This window comes from Typopeltis vanoorti, chromosome 15 (assembly GCF_054136105.1).
Source record: "Typopeltis vanoorti isolate ZY-2024b chromosome 15, IOZ_Tvanoo_1.0, whole genome shotgun sequence".
NCBI classification, from domain to species: Eukaryota; Metazoa; Arthropoda; class Arachnida; order Uropygi; family Thelyphonidae; genus Typopeltis; species Typopeltis vanoorti.
In genome coordinates, this window is record NC_143563.1 from 80547782 (window position 1) to 80569205 (window position 21424).

At 35.2% G+C, this 21424-nt stretch overlaps 1 protein-coding gene across 1 annotated transcript in view; it reads right to left on the bottom strand.

The window, feature by feature from the left end:
• Positions 1 to 436: 436 nt before the first annotated feature.
• The window catches only part of qless (decaprenyl diphosphate synthase subunit 1 qless), a 217257-nt gene continuing 196269 nt past the window's right edge, over positions 437 to 21424 (bottom strand). Inside the window, exons 9-10 of the mRNA XM_090404571.1 lie at positions 6594 to 6674; positions 437 to 1376 (exon numbers count right to left, since the gene is read on the bottom strand). Of these exons, the coding sequence (XP_090260697.1) occupies positions 1236 to 1376; positions 6594 to 6674 (222 nt within the window). The 3' untranslated portion in view covers positions 437 to 1235. The remainder of the gene's footprint in view (positions 1377 to 6593; positions 6675 to 21424) is intronic.

A 21424-nucleotide genomic window follows, 5' to 3' on the forward strand; every position in this document is an offset into this window, starting at 1 on the left:
AATTGCACTTATTTAACTACAGTCCTATGGAACTATACTTTTTTTCCTTCCTTTTTGGAGTAATCTTAAAAACTAGGTAGTCTCAGTTTCTTGTCATTGAACTAGTTCCAATCAGAATTTATTCAGATTGAAATAGGAACCAATTAGGAGAATTCTGGATAATATAAGGCTGGATCAGTAATAGTTTGCGTTTTTAACTTAACATCAACACAATAACCTTAAACTAGTGGGCCAGTTTTTCATAAACTTTTATGAAATATACATCCCCCCCCCCCGTTTACTATCACAAACATGACAAATGTGTGGACCTGAGTGCATGATGACATGCAAATAAAATTTGAACATACAAGATAAAAGCTAATGTGTGCACTGAAACATTGCAGAGTACTCATTAAGTCTAGAATCTTCCTTTATTGAAAAAAACATATATCCATAATACAAAAATAACAATTTTATTTGAATCCATGAAAGAGGATGATTTTGTGTAAAGAACCTGTACATATTACAGAAAATATTTTTATGCTTAGCATACTAGATTATGCCTAATATCCTGGGTCCCATACACAAGGTATTAGATCTATTATCTGCATATTTTTATTTATTACTGTGAGCAGTTGAAAAAGAATATTTGCATTAACATTCTAATTGCCAATAATGAAGTGTTGGTAAAACATTAAATAATTTATTTAATGCTTAAATCATTTTTAACAAGACATGAAATTCACAGCCACGAGCTTTTATTTACAACTCCAAAGGAGTATATGTGAAAGGTTAGGATTGTAACTTTCAATCCAAGCTCCATATAATATCCGTAATACCATTAAAAATTTCCTTAATAGGAAAAACACGTCAAGTAAAGGCACTTTTTGATAAATAATGCCATATATTTCACAATTATCTAAAAATGGTTCCTCCATTCTAATTTGAAGGAAAGAAAGAACTATAGCAGGAGGTTTCTCTCTTCTAATTAAATCATTCTTATCTAACATGCATCTGATTTTGTAATTCTATACAAAGTTGAAGTGCTGCTTATAAAAATATCTTCTTTATTTATTTAATAATTTTGCTTTCTTGCAGCCTAAACCCAACTTAAGTCTCTCTTTGAGGGACAATGATTAAAATCTTATGACAAGATAAAGGCTGTCACATTCTTACTCATGTTTTTTTTTTTGCTATATTTTTCCTGATTTACTATTCTTACAAAAAATTTACACAGACTTCTAAATGTCTATATATCACTTGCTTCTATTTAATACCTTTTCTGTTATGGTAATAAGAGCCCTCTTCTCAGCAGAATCAGCAATCATTGATATATGTCTAAGAGCTTCATCACAATGTTTCCTTGCAAGCATTTTTGTATGAGCCAGACCATCACTCTAAAAATGAGAAATATGTTATTTAGAGAAAAAAAATTATGAATACATAAAATACTATTGCAGAATATTCCTATAACCATTCCTTAAAGAATAAATATTGATTTTTGCAATTGGGCAAAATTTTCATTGTGGGCAATTTATAACTAAGTATCACTTTGCACACCATGCTATGATACGTTTCATTAACAATTTGTGATATTCAAAATGGACTTAGGGCCCTGTCCAATGGACAGGGCTCTAAGCTCCTCTTAGGTTCATTCAGTCACTCTGTACATACAGGTCACTGTGGCAGGACAGATCTTTAATCAGACCTGGTATTCACAATCTATACTAACAAAACTGGTTGTAATTTTCAGTTCAGCCTGATGTTGAGTAACTTTCAGTACCTAAATTGTTTTTGCAAGAATGATATTGCATGTTAGTTTTCAAGAAGTGGGCTATGCTGTTAAACATACACTTGTATCAGGTTATAAAATAGTGTACTTGTATTAATATGCCCTCCCTGCCATCAATAGGGTTTCTCCATTCAGCATCATGGAAGGAGATTAGCTCTGAAATCATTCTTCATGCTTGCAAGTTAGAAACTTTCTTGTAAAATAAAACCTGTGGGATATCGCCATTATTATAAAATCACACATTTACCACAGTAAAAAAAAAAAATGGATTTATTATACAGATATTTCATCATATGTATCACAAGACATCAGTGTTGACAGAGAACCATAAGGAAATTAAATAAAAGAAACAGCACAGCGCATGCATTACATTGTAATCTCTCTATATATATACAGTAGTGTCACTGGTTATGAACTATTGGGCTGACAATATATAATTAAATTAGCTAATTTTGAATTAAATTGTATTTTCAAGGTTTGTTTATTTAATATAGTTAAGAATGACACTTAAGAAATAGTAAGGTAGTCATTACAATTACAAAAAGTTAAATATCATAAAGATACGGAGCTGGTCTGTCAAATATGTTAAATCCTGATATACTAACCATGGTTATTAATATCTCAAAAAATTCAGGCACTAGAGCTTTTGAAAAAGGTATCACAAATCTCAACAAGAAATACTCAACCTTACTGAAAAGATACCCAAATTATCCATGGACAAATGGATTGCTATCCTATCAGCACATCCCCCTAACAGAATATGAACTGAATGTACTAGTATGTAGCCACAAGCTTGCGATTTTGTCCAAACAAATTCCCTGTCTAGATTTCATGCAAAACATTGAAAAGAACATCAGTCATCTGCATGGTGATGAAGCAGCCAAAGTGATCTATGAAGCACGACCAGTGGAGCTGAATATTTCACTGTCAGAACTAGAATCTTTGAAGTGCTTAAAATGCAATAACGGTTATCACCAAAGCTGACAAAAGAAACACCACTGTAGTCTTAGACTCCAAATCTTATGAATGGGAAATGAAATTACTTCACAATCAAAATACATACGCTTGGCTTAATATGGATCCTACCAAAAGTCAACTCAATAAACTCAACTCACTGAACAAAATGACATCCACAGATCAAGAAACCATCAAAAGACTCACAAGCTACATACAAACATCCACTTAGACTTGTGTATTCCATAGGAAGTCCCACATATAAAATCTCAAGAAGAAAGTGTGGAAGTTGATAGTGCATGAACAGATTTTGAATCTGTGTGATGTGAAGTTCAAATAAACAGGTTAGTATATCTGATAGGATGCTGTTATAGACCAAGGAATGAGAGAATACCGATTGTGGAATGTTTAGACAAATTAGTTGGGCATGTAAAAATAAGGTGATCCTGATGGGAGACTTTAATTACAGGAATATAGAATCAAGGGAGGAGATAGGGTATGGGAATAAGGAAGGGGGAGTTTGTGGAATTTCTGAGAGATAAGTATTTTAAGCAACTAGAGGTTTGGATTTGGTGATAACTTCACATGATGTAGTTGTTAATGAAGTGTTGTCACTGCCGTTGGTTGGTGAGAGTGATCATGAGGTACTTGTTTGGGAAGTGATGAAACAAGAAAAGGTTACTGCCAAAAATGGATACAAGTGGAAGTATAAAGCAGGTGATTATAGGAAGCTCTGTAGTCAGTTAGCATAAGTACATTGGGTAGATGGGATGAGTGGAAAAGATATTGACAATGCATGGAAACTCACAAGGCATATCCGCCACAAGCAATGTATTACTACATACCAAGGGTTAAGTGAGTAAATAAAGTAGGAGTGAAATCAAGCAAGCTGTGCTGGAAAAGAAAATGTTATGGAGGAGGTACAAGACAGTTGGTGGTGATCGGATACGCAAAGAGTATAGAGTGCAGGCTAGAAAGGTGATGAGCATGGTAAAGAAAGAAAAGGTGCAGTATGAGAGGAGACTGGCTGGTCAGGCCAAAGTTAACTCAATGGAGTTTTTCTGCTACATGGCAAGCAAAAGGAAGAATTATAGCAGATTAACATTGGTGGATAGTCATGGCAGCAGACTAACAACTGCAAAGGATATAGTGGAATTATTGAACAAGCAATTTATCAGCGTATATCATGCTGGTGTAAATGATACCATGCAATATATAGAAGAGAGGCAAGTATTAGGAGAATCAGAAGTGAAAGAAACAGAGGTGTATCAGGTGTTGGTTGGGTTAGATGTTAATAAGGCTTTACCCTTGACCTGGTTATTTAATGAAGGTCTTGCAGTGGGTAGGTTCCTAAGGAGTGGAAAGAAGGGAAAGTAGTACCACTCCACAAGCATGGTTCTAAGATAGAAGTCTCCAACTATAGGTCAGTCTGTATAACAGCGGTTGTGGTCAAGGTGTTGAGATTGGTAAGGAATAGAATACAGGATTGGGTTGATGGACATACCATTCTTTATGATGCTCAGGATGGATTTGTAAAGGGTAGGTCCTGTTTTAGTAAATTATCTGCATTTTATGATAAGGTAACAAAATGTGTTAGATAAGGGAGAATCATATACAGTGATATTCTTGGACTTTGCAAAAGCATTTGATAGATTATCATGTGATAAGTTGGTGTACAAGCTGCAGAGGAGGAGTAGATAGTATATTGGTTAGATGGATCAGAGATTGGCTCTCTGAACGATACCAGTAGGTTGTGTATGATGAAGCAGTGTCTCAAAAAAAAAAAGAGAGTAATCAGTGGTGTGGCCCAGGGTTCTGTTCTTGGGCCTCTGCAGTTTAACTTGTTTGTAAATGATATATCATGTGGACTAACTGGGGATCTTCAGTTGTTTGCTGATGTTAATTCCCTTCAGAAAGATTTGAGTAGACTTTTTAATTGGACAAAAGAGTGGGGTTGTAGTTTTAATATCACCTGCACTTATTGATATTGGAGTACAGAAATGCAAGGCTGTATACTATATCGATGGTGCCATACTGCAGGAAGTGGATGAAATTAGAGATTTGGGAGTGATGATTGACAGTAGACTGAAGTTTAGAGGGTATATTGCTAGTGTTGCAAAGGATGCACATTATAGTGCTGCTATGATAAGAAGTACTCTAACATGTAGGGATAAGGAAGTGGTTGTGCCACTGTATAAGGCACTAGTCAGGCACACTTGGACTATTGTGCTCAGATCTGGTTACCTGGTTTTCAATGTGATGTGAAGACATTGGAGAGGGTCCACAGGCAAGTGACTAAGACAATTAAGACAATATTGGGACTTTGGAATGCTGGCCATGGAGAGAGGTTGAAGAAATGTGGATTGCAGAGTTTAGTGGATAGGAGGAAGAGAGGTGATACTGATAGAAGATAATGCGTTAGAGGATTTTATCCGATGAATCCAGAGGGGATTATAAAAAGAGTAGAAAGTGAGAGGAGGAAGAGGTCATTCCTGGAAGTTATGTAAAAGTGTGTGAAGAGGGGGTGTGAGGAGTAGATTTTTTACATGGAGAACTTTCAGAATGAAACACGTTACCAGAATGTGTTGTTAATGAAAGGAGTGCTAGGGATTTTAAGATTCTATATGATAAATATGTTATCAGTTGAATGAACCTCCCATGATGAGTCTGCAGACTCCACGAAAAGTGTAATAATAATATTAGTTTTCATTAACTCATCTTTAATTGATAGCCCACATAACTATTCCTTGTCTTCATTAAATGAAAGTTTTAGTGAAAACCAACCATGATTCTTAATAAGGTAAGTGCCTTGAAGAATGGTACAATGGATTTCAATGGTTTAGGGGACTGGATCAAAAATTTATGTTTTTCTATGTTTATTTTGAAACGTGACTTAGAGTTCTCTGAACAACCCAAGGGCCTAAGAGGGGCAGAATAGATTGCAATTCCATACCGACATTTATAAACATTTAACTTTAGTGAACAAACTTTTTTAAACCATTTCAGAAGTCATTATCATCAATGGTATTGAAGATAATGAAAATAGGCAGACACATTTAAAATATCAATTGCATTGTGAATGGAGAACCTATAGAACAAGTAAAACATTTCAGCTATTTAGGCATGGTGGAGATGGTAAATTAAACATGGAAAGAGACAACAGAATCAACAAAACTAGTAGGAAGTCAACTGAATAAGAGAGAAATTAGTCAAAACACTAAATTAGCTGTATACAAGACAGTGTTCAAGCCAATTTTAACTTATGGATCAGAGAGCTGGGTTAGAAAATTGACCAAAGACTAGACTACAGATAAGAGTCCTGAGAAAGATTAGAGGGGGTGAACAGATGCAATGTCATATTAAAAACGAGGATATTAGCAAAGAACTTAATATATTGTTAGCATTCAGGAATGTGTTAGCAGAGCTAATCTCAGGTGGTAAGGGCACTTAAACAGAATGGGAAAGGAAAGATTAGCAAAACAAGTTTTCTCTGCCAGGAAAAAGACCCAGAGGAAGACCAAAGATATAGGCAGATTAATACAGTAAAAAGTGGCTTAGAAGACAGAAATATAAGATCTGATAATGTTGAAGTCTTGACAGGTAACAGATTGATTTGAAGGAAAATTGTAAATAGGAAGTTAGTGGTGATTTAAGTTTTTCATGTAGTACTATCATATCCTGTACACCCTTGAGGGTACATGTCAGGAATTGGATGATGATGATCAGTGGTATTTTGGGAATGAATGTGATAAAACAAATAGAGATACATATAATAGCAAGGAAACTGTAGGTTAAGAAATCTGATGTAAAGATGCTTGATTATTAATATCAAAATGATATTTGTTATGCTAAACTTTGTTTTAAATACCTTTAACACAGCTTCATATGCCCGATCCACATCACCAGGTTCTGAAAACCTTCTCATAATCATGGGATTAAGCTCAGGAAACTATATGAAGAAGAAACATTTACTTAGTATTTTCATTTATAGCTGCATACTATGATTTTACTTAAAGATACAAGCAGGGAAAAACAAAACACACACATACGTGAATAAATACTCACAGTATTCTATCAGTTGATAAATAAAACATAATTCTTTATGGAACATTTTCATACTAAAAGTGCACTTTTAGGGGAGGAGGAAGAATAAACATTTCTGGTTGGTAAACTTGTGTGACATAAATTAGTTGATTTCTGCACTCAGCAGGGAAATTCCTCTAATTTTCATATTGTTTTATTCCTGTCCCCCCCCCCCCTGTTTTAATAGATGGGTATTATGAAGCTCTACTGCAATCAACTGCCATTTTGACCTTCTGACCAAGCCTTCTGAATTATGCAGTATAGTCACTATAAAACTTTAATGCCTCCATAATGATTAGAAAACTTTAATGCCTCCATAATGATTAGAATGCACTATCCAAAAGTGCTGTCTGCAGAGAATGTGAATGTATTTAAGGCATGGTATGATAAGCTGTGTGTATATGACACAAAGACTTTCTATGATGAGTGACTCTGTGAAGGTTTTAGGATAATATTTCTGGATGAATAATTACTCCAGCTACTTTCCAAAATTTCAGATTTTTGATGGCTTTTTCTGTTTGAAGTATTTGTGTTCTCTTGATTGCGTTCCTCTTGAATGTTTTCTGCTGCCATGCTGTCCCTACCTGTTTCATTTTAATCATCTTTCAAAATAATTATTCCAAACATGTAGAATATTTTTATCTTGACTATCACTTTTCATGTCATCTTTATTATCATTCTATAAACATTATTCGTTCCTCTATTTCCAAGCTTTCTCAATAGCCTCCAGAACATCGTCATTTTCCTATTTATCTTCTACATTCTCACTGGTCTTCTCAAGAGTGGTTTAGCTACTTTTATGCAGTGCTTTCCTTTTTTACATTTTTCTCTGCTGCTGACTTGATTGCTAGAAACTTTTGATGTGATTTCTTCTTTTCCAGGATTGCTGCTTTCGCTTCTTGCATTCATCATGAAGTTTTGATACACACACACACACACACATATATATACATATATATATATATATATATATATATATATATATTTTCTATTCTTGTCTTGTAGGCAACCTTGCCACATGCCTCTATGACTGAGTCAGTCAATGTTGTCTTCAGTCTTTTGCTAAGTCTCCAAGGTTTGATTATTTTCAAAACTTGTTTATTTTTCTTCCAATAGTATTTGCATGCTTAAGTCTACAGTTTATCTCTGAAAGCTACTGAACTTTGATTCCTTTTAAAAATTTATCTCTCTCTCTCTCACACACACACATACTTTTCAATATGATATTCATTTTTATTCTTTTCAAAATTAAATGATGATCACTATAATCTGCAACAATCCTCAGTTTCCATGCCCTGATAGTACTGGAACTCTGATAATTAGGACACACTGATTTTAAAAAAATATAATGTACAAATTGTTTTGTTATCCTTCTTACACCAAATATTTTAAGCTTCCTTAAAGACCAGAGCTAATGAGAATATAACCTCAGGAATCAGATGCCTTGTTATGGCATTATTTTTAAGCAGGATCATACCATGAAGTTCTTGATATATACAGAGTGCTTCAAATTAAAGTACCCATAGTCAATGCAGTCTGTAGAGAGAGAGAGAGAGAGAGAATCAATAGATGAAATACAAATACCCTCAAAACTTAGTGGGTATACCACCTTAACCAGATTACAGGGAAGAAATCATATTAATGTGAACTGGATGGTATTGATTGTGAAATGCTTCAGAATCAATGACAAACAAAAGTCACATCTAATTTGATGAAATTGGAAATATTGTAAAAACTCGATTGTAGCTTAAATATTCCAAAGCACATTACATTGATTTTTTTTACTTAGGTCAAGTCTCATAAGAATGATGTAAAATTAAACCCTGTTTGTCTCTGTATATTTTGTACTAGATGTTTTTGTAAATAGCCCTTTGGAAATTAACTGTATATACTCCTTTAATAAGAATATGTTAGAGTGTTAAAAACAAAGGCAATATTTTTGCTGCCGGAGCTGTATGTAATAGATCTACATGGCGGCATAAGAAAAGTTGTTTATAAACTTTGTGTGTATGAGAAAGGCTTACAAGCTCTGCACGTAAACACCTCCAAAGTCAGTCAGAAAGATTCAAACAACTTTCCGATGGCCGGCAAATTACAATCAACAGAAAGCTTGGAAGAGAACAAAAAGCTGACCGAACTTGAAACTTAAGATGATAGAATCATGCCGAATTCTTCGGGGATTACAAACTTCGTGCAAGGTCTCAGAGAAGGCATAATAAAAAGGGACAGAGCCAAACATAGAGGGGCTGCCCAATTCCAGACGTTGCCAGAGAGAGGGCTTCCCAGATCCAAAAGTTGCTAGAGAAAAGAGTTGCCCGGTTCCAGATGTCACCAGAGAGCTTCCAGCAGTTGCAGAGACAGAGCTTCAAATTGCCGAAAGGAGAAGTTCCAATTGCCAGAGAAAGGTTTCCAGTCCAGAGAGAGAGTGATCCTGGTGAGACAGTTGGCAGCAATTCGAGCTATTTCTAGACGGCAGAAAAAGGAGGCAGTCCAGGCATTTTAGGTGAGCCCAAGCAGAAGAGAAAAGGCAAAGCAAATTACCCGAAGCACCTTCGCTCGGAAGTTTTTATTCTTTTCTGCTGTGGGAGAGCAACATTTTTGCGGAGCTGTACGAGTCCACAGCCTGGTATGTTTCTAATGAGACATTGCTGATGCCAGATTTCCTGAAGAAGCTCAAGATCTGAATTGAAAGAATTGCCATAGGACTTTTGACTGAATGTGTGATACAGAGCCTTTGTAAGTTATATACCTTTGGTACAATTCCTCTTATAATGTGTTTTAGTTGGACACTTAAGATTTAGATTAACAGTAACAAGAAGTGTCATTAAGAGAATCTATTGACATATTTGAAGTTGATATAAAGCTTGCAAAAGTAATTTAACAGAGAAGTAGCTAACCTCTTTGCAAGTAAACTAGGAGTTTAATAAGTGACACTTGTAAGCAGAGAGTAAATAAGTTTTTGAGTTAAAGAGATTAATTAATGTTGAAGTAAAAAGGTTCTAATTTATGATAAAGAATTAGATGGATAGAGAAAGCAATCTCCCTAATGTTTAAATCGTGTATATTTCATAGTAATGTAAATAAAAATGTGTTTTAATTTTTTTGTAAGAGTGCTGCCTGATTGTTTATTTTTACAACTGCATTGTTCCTAAATAAATTGGACTTGTGAGCAGGAAACTAAGTGAGATAGCTGAAGTGTAAAGTTAAGTAAAAGAATATACAAACGGTCGTGGTCAAAAGTTTTAAGGAATTTGTGTTAGAGAAAGAGAGAGAAATCTACTGGCCGTATTATTGAGTTTTATGCTAATTAATGATATTAGTGGCACAGTCTCAGCTAAATAAATTTTCTAGTATCTTAGGCATAAGACTCTTAGTGTGAAGGGTAGATAAACATAGTATGTAATAATATAAGCAAGAAAGATTAAGAGAGAGAAAGCGTGCACAGCTAATTAGTATAAAATTATCTACTCTATAATGTAAAATGATAAGTTTTTTTGTAATGTTTTTTGTCAAGTTATTTGAAACTTGGGGCTACCCTGAGTGTCGAGTCTTCAAAATTTGAGTCATCAGAATTCAAGAACAGGCCTACCAGTCCAGAACTCAGGGGGTTGGGCACCGTATGCGCTGGGGGGGTCCTCCTTTTCGAGTGATCAGAATTCAAGGAGAATAGGTCTACCAGTCCGGAACTCAGGTGCCGCATGCGCTGGGGGGGGGGAACCCCTTTCGAGTCATCAGAATTCAAGGAGAACCGGCCTACCAGTCTGGAACTCGGGGGTTGGGCACCATAGGTGCAGAGCCCCCCCCCAGTTACATATATAGACAAAAGAAGATATTACAATATGACCTTTTGCAAATGTAAGGAAAATTGTTGAAATGCACTTAATCACTCCATAGGATTCTTCAAGACCAATCCTTCTCTACCTCCACATGTACCAGAAATGTCAATGCAAATGTTTCACAGAAGCTGGTTCATCCATTTGCAACTCTTGGCTGTGGCAGAGTTTATACAGGTAGCATTGTAATGCTTTATGTGAAGTTTTCCATACTATTATGTATGGCAGATCTAATTGTCTTGCTTTGGCATGTGCACTGCCTAAACCTACAGCATTCCCATTTGACTGCTCAATTGCAGTTGCAACATCTTCAGTCTTTCCAGAATTTCAATTTATGCCCTCTTCCTGGTTGGACTGTCAAACTGCCTGTCTCTTCAAATCGATGAACTATGCACTGCACTGAATTTGGTACCATTGGGCCTTTTTGCAACGTCTTTAGGCATCTGCCTTATGACTTATGTAGTATGTCAAAGTTCACCATCTTGCCTCTCTCTCTCAGCACATTTTCCCTATCAATCATTTTTTGAACTAATTTTGTTCATTGTCAAAATCTTGTCTCCATGACCTGGTTAGGGTATCCACCAAATTTGTGATTATTTCATCTTCTCGTTTCTCTGAAGATTACTCTGAAAAGGATTACCATAATTTGAAATATCCTGTATATATCTTGTGTGTGGGTACAGGATATCATGATAGTACATAAATATTGCACCATCACTAACTTCCTCCAAATTGTCTGTTATCTGTCAAGACTCAGTATTATCAGGTTTTATATTCCAGTCTTCTTAAGCACTGTTTATTGTATCAGTCCATCTAGAGCTTGGTTTTCCTCTGGATCTTTTTTTTTCCCCCTACCATTCTGAAAAAAAAAAACTTAATGAACTAGCATTTCCTCCCCATTCTGTTTAATTGGCTATTGCACCTGAGACTAACTCTACTCAAACATTCCCAAATGTGAACAATTTCAAGCTCTTTCCTAATATCATTGTTTTTAATGATACTGCCATCAGTTCTCTCTTCACTCATATACTCTTGCTCAGAACTCTCTTATCTGTGATCGCCGGTCTTTGATTATTATTAACCCACTTCTCAGATCTATTACCATTAATTTTCAGATATGTACCCTCAAGGAGTGTACACGATACCACAACAGTACTACATGATTATGCTTACATTATTACTATTTCCTGTCAACAATCTTTCTCCAAATCACTATTACTTGTTAGCACCCCAATACTGTGATGTCTAATAGTTGGTCTTCTATGGCACTTCTGACTGAATCAATCCACTTAGATTTTGATCTGCCTCTGGATTTTTTTTTTTCTTGCCATTTTTGCATCAAACATATGTTTAACCTTTCCTCTCCTATTCTGTTTAAGTGGCTATACTATCTTAGATTAGCTCTGCTCACACATTCTTGAATACTAACAACATTGAGTATTTGATGCTAGATCTCAGAACTCATATCTGTGGTCTCTAATTTTTGATCAAGTACTTTATTTCTAACCAACTTGCATCCATAACTTAAAACTGGTTTGAACACTATCTTGTATACTACTACTTTAGTATAAGTTTTGGCTAATTTTTCTTATTCTATACAAATTTATTCAACTGAACTACCATACCAGCTTTGCTTATTATGTTGTCTTTTGCATCTTCACCAAACGTTTGTGCCTAAATAGCTGAAATATTTTACTTGTTCTATAGGTTTTCCATTGATAACACTGTTGAAGTTTTCTATATTTCTGCCTAATTTCATAGTTTTGCTCTTTTTATTGCTTTTATGCCAATTTGTTACAACTGTTATTCAGTTTAGTTAAAGAATTCTGGAGACTTGCACTGGATGTGTTTAGAAGTAACATCATCATCTGCATAAAGCAATGAGCTATGAAGGAGGGTTCTAAAAAGTTCTGATAATCACCAAGAAACAAAAATTAAGTAATTTCATCTTCTTATATATCCTAAAAGAATAAAACATGGAGTTTAAAGGGTTTTAAGGTATGTTCTTTCTTGTGGTTATATCAGTTGTTTTAATATAATTTTTGTTGTAGGTGTTTATCAGAATTTTCCAGATCCCCCTCATAAGTTTGACATCTCTGATTCTAATATCTCACACGCTGTGATCCATATAGATAATGAATAAGAATGGAGATAGTGTGTACCTAATTTTACATCAAACCATTTTCCTATATTTCCTTTAATTTTAGCTGCTGACTTAGTAGTGTACATATATATAGTGATATAGTGTACATTCCATTTACACTATATAATTATAGCATTTTGAAAAGCTTTTCTCCTGATACCTTGAAGTACGTCTTTTCCAGATCTACAAAACTTAAAATACAGATGCTTGTTATATTTCCATGATTTCTCAACTATTAATCGTAGAAGTGAAAATCTGATCTTGACAACCTCTATTTGACCTGAATCCAGCTTATTCTTCAAGTTTCTCTTCCACAATTTTTCTTAGCCACTTCTCAAGTATGCTTTCCTGAACACTTAGCAGAGAAATTCTTCTAATTCTTGCATCTATCAGCTCAGATGCACAAGTTAAAATCGGTTTGAACAGTGTCTCATACACAGCTAGTGTTTTGACTAATTTCTCTCTCTTACTTCATATAAATTTATTCAGTGCTGTAAATACAGCATTGCTACTTCTGTTGTCTATTTCCATATTTAATATACCTTAATCACTAAAAATTCCTGTTTTCATTCAGTTGATGTTTCAATGTTCCTGCCTATTTTCATAGTATCATTTTTTTGCTGATTTTCATATCAAATTTATTACAACAGTTATTTAAGTTAGTTAAGGAATCCTGCAATATCTAATATTTTGCACTTGATTTATTTAACGGTATAACATTATCTTCATAAAATCTCCAATTTTGATATTATGTTTAACGTCACTTTCCTTCATAGTGTGATCAATATAGATGAATAACAGTGGAGATGTGTACCCTTGTCTTACAGCTGATTTAACATCGAACCATTTTCTTCTAACTTCAACTCAAATCGACCATTTATGCCATATAACTGTGGAACTTCAATCAGCTTTCCTCTTGGCATCTTGTAATATGTCAGATATCTATTTATTTTGTAAATCTGAAAAATAACTTTGTTCTTCTTATCTTATCATTATGAAAGATCTCCGGGCAGTTTGGAACTCATTGAAGGAAGATACACACATCACCCACACGATCTGTCATACCTTTTCTTGAATTCATTCACACTACCTGCACTTGCAATCTCCAAAGGTGATCAATTCTACTCACATACCACTCAGAGAAAAATCTAGCTCTCACTCCTTTCTTGACTTCATTTATTCTCAACTTCTACAAATACCCCCACTCCATCCTCCATAAAATGAACAATTCCATGCTTTCAGAAGTTTGTAAGTTTCAATTATATCACCCTTTTTTCTTCTGTTGCTATCATCTATAATCCACAATAATTCTGATATCATCAAAACACTCTTTGCATTAGCTCCATGTATCAACATCACCACCATGGAAAGTAGGAGACCGAACCTGTGCATAAAAGCTCAAGTGGGGTAATATGTGTTGAAAAGAGGCAAAATTACCTCATCTTTACATGGCAAAGTTCATTTCAACATTGCAATTATCCTATGAGTTGCATTTGTGATCTTTGTTGTTCTCTTTGAATTTCGTATCTGCTAAAATTCCAAGATCCCTAGACTGATTAGTAATTTCTTCTAGCATAATCCCACCAATATAATAAGACATTAAATATCTCATCACACCAAAGTGCATAAGTTAGTTACCAACTTTTCGAACTTTACATTTAGTAACATTGAACTGACAGCAATTTTCACATACCCACAACTCTCTTCTATTCAAATCATTCTGCAAGTATTGCATATCACCTGTGAAATCATTCTCAATGTCATTAATGTAAAGACTGGATATCAGTGGACCAAAGTTTGATCTCTTGAGTGGTAGTGAGATTTTGGAAAAGTTGGTAAGAGCTCACATACAGAAATGGGCTGACAGAGAATCTATACTTTGCAAAGAACATTCAATCTTGGAGACTCACGTCTTTCTCTCCCCATACTACTTTCTGATGTTAGTCAACCATCTTCTTATCCAAGCTAATAGTTTATAATCCATTCCCATATCCTTCAACTTATGCAACAGCCTTCAAAGATGTATCCTGTCAAAAGCTTTAACAACATCTAAAAGTATCATCCTATACCCATTTCTCCCCTTGTCCAATGCAATGGTAACATTATAAGATGTGAGCAAGCTGCTCAAGCTTGATCTTCCCTTAGTAAACCCACACTGTTCATTGCAAAGTATAGATTCTCTGTTAGCCCATTTCTGTATGTGAGCTCTTACCAACTTTTCCAAAATCTTTACTACCACTCCAGAGATACTGATTAGTTGATAGTTAGACGGATCAGTCTTTACACGGTCCTTAATGATTTTCACTTTCTCAGTCTTCACTCTCACTTCTTTCAACAGTCCTTTCTTGTCATCTCTCATTAAAAACCTAATGCTAGTTAAACTGTTCACACATACTAACATTCTCATGATTTTTCTACTATTTGTCTTGAAAGTTTATTTTTCACTTGGTTAGAGTACAATAAATTTAGTTTAATCCTTTATCCAAGTGTGAGCAAACAAAGTTTGCGCCTGAAAGTATCTTCAGGACTGGGGTAAGGTGGTACAACACCAGGTCACTCCTTGTAAAGGTGGAGCAAGCTACCAACACTCCTTACTCAGTATCTCCCATAATGCAAAGCACATCTCCTTGCGGATATGTCTAATGTTATGCATTAAGGGAAGGGCCACAACCCAGTCTTAAAGGGAAAATCTGATCCAATTCTATTTGGCTTGAACCCAGCTTGTTCTTCTCCACTCTTCCCTTGCTCAACTTTTCTTAGCATTTTCTCAGATATACTTGCATGAATCTGACAGGAATAATTAGCAGGGAAATTCCTTTGTAATTCTCACATTTTCTTTCCCTTTTTATAGATGGATACTATAAGAGATCTACTCCAATCATTTAGAATTGAACCAGACCATCTGAATTGTGCAGCATAGCTTCTGTGAAACTTTATGCCTCTGTATTTTGAGCATTTCTAGTTGAATATCATCTATTCCAGCTAACTTTCCACATTGCAGGCCTTTGATAGCTCACCCCCCCCCCCCCAACAACAACTACTGATTTGTAGTCCTGATTGCATTCTTCTTGAATTTTCTGCCATCATACTGTCACTGTTTATTTCATTCAGCAATCTTTCAAAGTAATTACTTCAGATAGCCAGAATATCTTTATCTTCAGTTTTCATGTCACCTTTATCATCTCATATTCCTTTTATAATACCCTTTCTTCCATTTCTAAGCTTTTTCATAGCTTCAGAAGATTTTTCCACCTTCCTGATATTTATTTTCTATGTTCTTACCAAGTCTTCCCCTTACTTTTGTTTATCTTGTTTTACAAGGTGTTTCTTTCTTACATTTTTCTTTGTATTCTCTCAGCACAAGATGACTTACCTGCCTAGAACTTTCTGTATGCTTTCTTTTCCTTTACCGCCTATAACTTCCTGAGTCCACATGGAGTTCAACCCCTATGGCTGTTCTTCAGGATCTGCCAATGAATCTCAAGGTTTGGTTCTTGTTTTGAATAGTATTTGTATATTTAAGTCTGAAAGCTGCTCATCTCTGATTTCTTTTAAAACTTTGTTACACACTTTTCAATATCCTTTCCTTTAGTCTTACACTGTGATCAGTATTCATTTCAGTAAAATTATAGAGACTACAAGTGTGTTAGAAATAATTACTTTAATGTCGGGAAATTAAAATAATTATTCCTAACACAGCTGTAACCTGCATAATTTTACTAAAATGAACTTTTCAATATGATATTCAATTTTATCCTGCTAAAACTGGTGCTCACTCTTTATTTAAAATTTTCTGTATACTCTCTCTCTCTTTTGAATCGGTAGGAAAAGATCAGCATCAACTATAACAATTAATGAGACTTTTCTTATTTCTTGCATCTTCTTGTTCACGCGAATTTGTACATATCTTTGTTATAACATGGTGTAAGTAATAACTAGTCCATGTCCCGAACAGCAGGTACTTAGCATTATTATTATTAGCTTTGGTCTTTTTTCCAAATTTTCCCAAAACACTTCTATATGTCTGGTAATCATTTCCTACTTTGCTGTTTAGATCTCCAACAAGAACCATCTTTTCCATTTTGGTTGTGTCAGATGTCTTTAATGCCTTGAAAAATTCCTACACTTCTGTGGGTGGGACCATAAGCACAAATAAATCTCATTAACCACTCTATTTGATACTGCCTGCCATTCAAGATTATCCTCATATTAAGTATTGAATACTATAGCTACTCATTTTCTAATTGTCATTGCCTCAACATAACATTTTATTTGCTGCTTAAAAATATTTCACCTGTTTCTGACTTCTTCATTTCAGTAACACCTATTTTGTCAACTTTGCACTTATCCAATGCTTCTGCTAGTTCCATTTCTTTTCTGATAGTGCCAATCGTGAGCTCTGCTAATGTGGAGTTAGGATTTGTTCCAGTAGCTGACTTTTTCTGTTCACCCTTGTTTAACCAGGCAACACCCCAGGTGACTTGGCAAGAAATTCTACCATGTCGTACCATAATATTATATTGGTTTAAGCCAGAAAGAATGAAATTAATCATGTAAATTCCAAATTGTCATACCACAATCATTTGTTCAATATCCAGTTAGATACCTACAATGGGATGCATCATAAGAGGTAGGGATGTTCTGGTCAGCTCTCTTAAAAGGATAACTGGGAAGTTTCCTTCCAATTATTGAACTTTGACCCTTGATATAACATTAGTGTCATACTATGTCACTCTTATTCATATGGGCACCTATCCAGAAACCCATATACTCATCTTTTTTTATTCATGTTTTGATTAAGATTTCACTAACCTAACATTGGATTTTAATTGTTGGTTCTCACATCAAGGCAATTCCAATGCCAAAAGTTTAAGCTCTGATGCCAATTTCATAGTTTTTAAGTTTTGAATATTTGGCTTTGAAATAACAGAGTGCTAATATAAGTTTGTTGAATAACTTTACACCATTAAATTCACACCTTTCAGGATCTTCAACTGTTGTAATTCATGCACAACTGAAAATCTACTTTTGCACAAGAACTTTCAAACATGGAATTGCTGCAGTATTGAAAAAAGGATTCTTGCATCCTCTGATTAAACCAACAACAATCTGAAACAGCTATCAGGCCAGAAGAATCTTAAAAGCACCAATAAAAGGTGAACATGTATGCTTTTGTACAGGTTTGTGTCTTATGCCATACTAAGGCAGTGTTGAAAAGTTGTATATCATAAGTTCAAGTCAATCTCAAGATTTTTTAATTGTTCAAATATTTGGATTTGAAATGGATTTTTTTTTTTTTTTTTTTTTTTTTTTTTTTTTTTTTTTTTTTTTTTTTACATACTTCATTTAATACCTATGTACATAACTTAGAAACTCCTTTATTTTTTTTTTATTCAGCCAATTCATGCACTTTCTGAACTGACATTAAAAAAAAATGCTAACAGATTTTTTTTTCCCTTTCAGTTTTTTTGTGAATCTCACACATCAACAATCATAAACCTTATCTGGTACTTATGATCTCTGACAGGTAGGATTCGCAAGACTTGATGCAATTCATCTATTTCTGTAATAATAATGTAACAATAAGCTGTAAGTTCAAATTCCAGCTTATAGGTTGGATTGGTTGTTTATGTTTTATTTATTTATTTTTAATCAACTCCACCATGAGAGGTCCCAAGACCTATGACATGACAATGCCATGTGTGATTAGAAATAAAAGGAATCTGATTTCTTTTTTTGAAGATTTGACTGAGGGTTGTAATCATGGGAAAACAGTACAGAACTGAACTTTATATGGGTGTTGACTAGCAGCTGCTTGCGTTCATATATGATTACAGAGGAGGGATGGTAGCTGGCAGTCCAGTAGAGCAGTAAAAGATACAATACAGAAAAAGAGCACTATGGGGAAATTGACTGGGGAGTCAGTGAGAGAGCAGTCATCAATTAAGCAAATTGCTTGCTTCTGAATAGAATCGAGCATTCTGAGGGATGTCTTTGGTGCACCCCCCCCCCAAAAAAAACCGCATTCTAAAGTTTGACAGATTATTATTATTATTACCCAAGACTCCATGGAGTCAAAGACTCGTCTAGGAAGTCCTTTTATCAAACACACCTTTCATCATACCATGCTTTAAACACACTCAAATTCTCTACAGACACCACCCTCTCAGGCAAGGCATTCTAATCGTTCACAACTCTGCATGAAAAAACCTGCTTCTCACTCCCCTACTCACACTCTCCTTATACAGCTTCCAGAGATGACTCTAGTTCTTCCCTGATCTCCCACTATTTTCTGTAGAACCTCTCCAGCATTGATCCTATAACAACACCTTAATAACTTGTAGGTCTCTACCAGACTTTGCAAGTTGCATCTTTTCAATCTTTCTTCACACTCGGCATTCCAGAGGTTAGAAACTACCTTAGTCAGTCATCCTCTGGACCCCCCCCCCCCTTCGACATCTCTTCATCCTTCTGAAAACCAGGTGACCAGATTTGAGCTTTATAAGGTGTATGGAGCGAGAAGGAAAGAAGTACTACTTGGAACATATTGGAGGCTGAATAGACTAAGCACCTGATGTTGCTTATACTAGGATATATTAAAGATTACAGTTAACCAAACTGATCTTGGTTGGGGAAGAAAAATATTGCTGAAAGTGAGGGAGTAACAGGCATGGTCTATCTTCCTGGAAATGAGCCAGGATTGTGTGTTAGTGGCATTTAAAATTCACTGTTATCTTCAATTCACTTGAGAAATGGCAAGGAGATCAGTGTTTAAAGTACTGGTTAAAGGAGCTTCTGCATGGATTACCTGAGTACTACTAGGTTTTGAAAATGATCTTGAGAAGTGGCAGTGGGGTAGCTAGAGCTTTTGTCGCCCGGGGAAGTTCCTGAGTTTGCCGCCCCTCTCAATACATACCAAAAAGTCAAAACGAGGTATAGGGAAATAAATTAAAAACTATATTTATGTTTATTTTAGTTGTAAGTATAGTTGTTAAAAACTAATTATTAATTAGGTAATAAAAATTACTAAATTAACATAAATAAAATTGTGTCTCACGTGAAAAGTGCTGCAGGGGTGGACAGCCCCCTCTGCCCCACCCTGGCTACGCCACTGAGAAGTGGAGAGTGTTATTATTAGCAAAGCTATGAATGGAACTGGATATCAGAAAGAGAAGACACACTGATGTAGAAATAGTCAAAGGATGTATGTAGGTGACAGCTCTGAGCTCTGGGATAAATCAGCCTTAATTGAAAAATCTGAAATGAAACCATGCACTATGATCTGCAAGAGAAGGAGCTGGTAATGCATTTACAATGGGAAGGAGGAATACCATAAGATGGCAGCTTGGCAAGAAATCACGATGCAAGATTTGATCAAATGCCTTGATCAAATATTAAGAGTGACCACTTGAGTTTTCTATGAACTTTTCCATGGTGAAAAGGGTGGTTAAAGTTTCTCACCACATTTCAGCTTCTAACTGAAATGTGGTGAGAATTGTAGAATCCATATTGGTGATCACTAAATAATCAATGTCTTCATACAGTGAAGCCAACTGTTTCACTAATGGGAGAGTCACAAATTACTGTTTGATACCTTTTTCCATTATTTTTGAGAATACTTAGATCAGAACAACAATACAGTGATAGTTTTGATAGTTGCTTTTTTTTTGGGGGGGGTGGGGGGAGAACAGGTTGGCCAAAAGCTTGCTTCCAAGCAGCTGAATAGATTGCCAGATGAGTATGACAACTTAGGGTACAAGTTCTGGAGCACAAGCTTTTAGTATAATTGAAGGCATATCATCAGGAGCAGGAGACTTACTGGCATCAAAGCTACTGAGTATTTTTCTGATGTTCTGACAAAATTTCAGACAGTTTGGATAGTGGGAGGAGATCTGACTTTGTCATCTATATTAGAGTTGGAGGGAAAAACTGATGCTAAGATGTCTGCCTTATACCATCAGGATGTGAGGGTGGAAACACTGAAGAACAGAAGAATTTTAAGTCATGTAAATATCTCACCAGTCAAGGTCTTGGAGTACTACAGTTACCTAATGTATGTCCCACATTCAATATTTGACTTATTCAATTTATAAGCATTTTCTCATGCTATGGCTAATTTTTTTACAATTAACTTATAGGTAGATGAATTTCTTTGTGACACCACCCTACTTATTGAAGGACTAAAGTGATTTACCGTATATTATCGCGTATAATGCGAAAAATTTATGGTAAAAAATACTACTTAAAGTTAGGGGTTCGCATTATATGTGGATCCTAAAAAATATAACATCTTATTAGACTTGCACACACAATATATACTACCTAATGCCTGTGCAACCAAATCTACTTGACCCCCTCGCATTCGGCGACTGAGCGCGTATAAAGCCAGTAATGCTAATGATAGAGCACAGTGCGATAGATACAGTTAGGTATATCGGTTTAACCACAGTTCATTTTAAATATTATTCGTTAAACAAACCTAGCCTGAAAATGAGCCACCAGAAACGTAAACGTTCATCTTTTGAAGCAGGATTTAAATTGCGTGTCATGCAGTTTGCAGAAGATTGCCTGGGTGGTGCAACAGATTTATGGAATGCAAAGCATTAATATTATGACACCAAACAAAAATTGTGCAGAAGT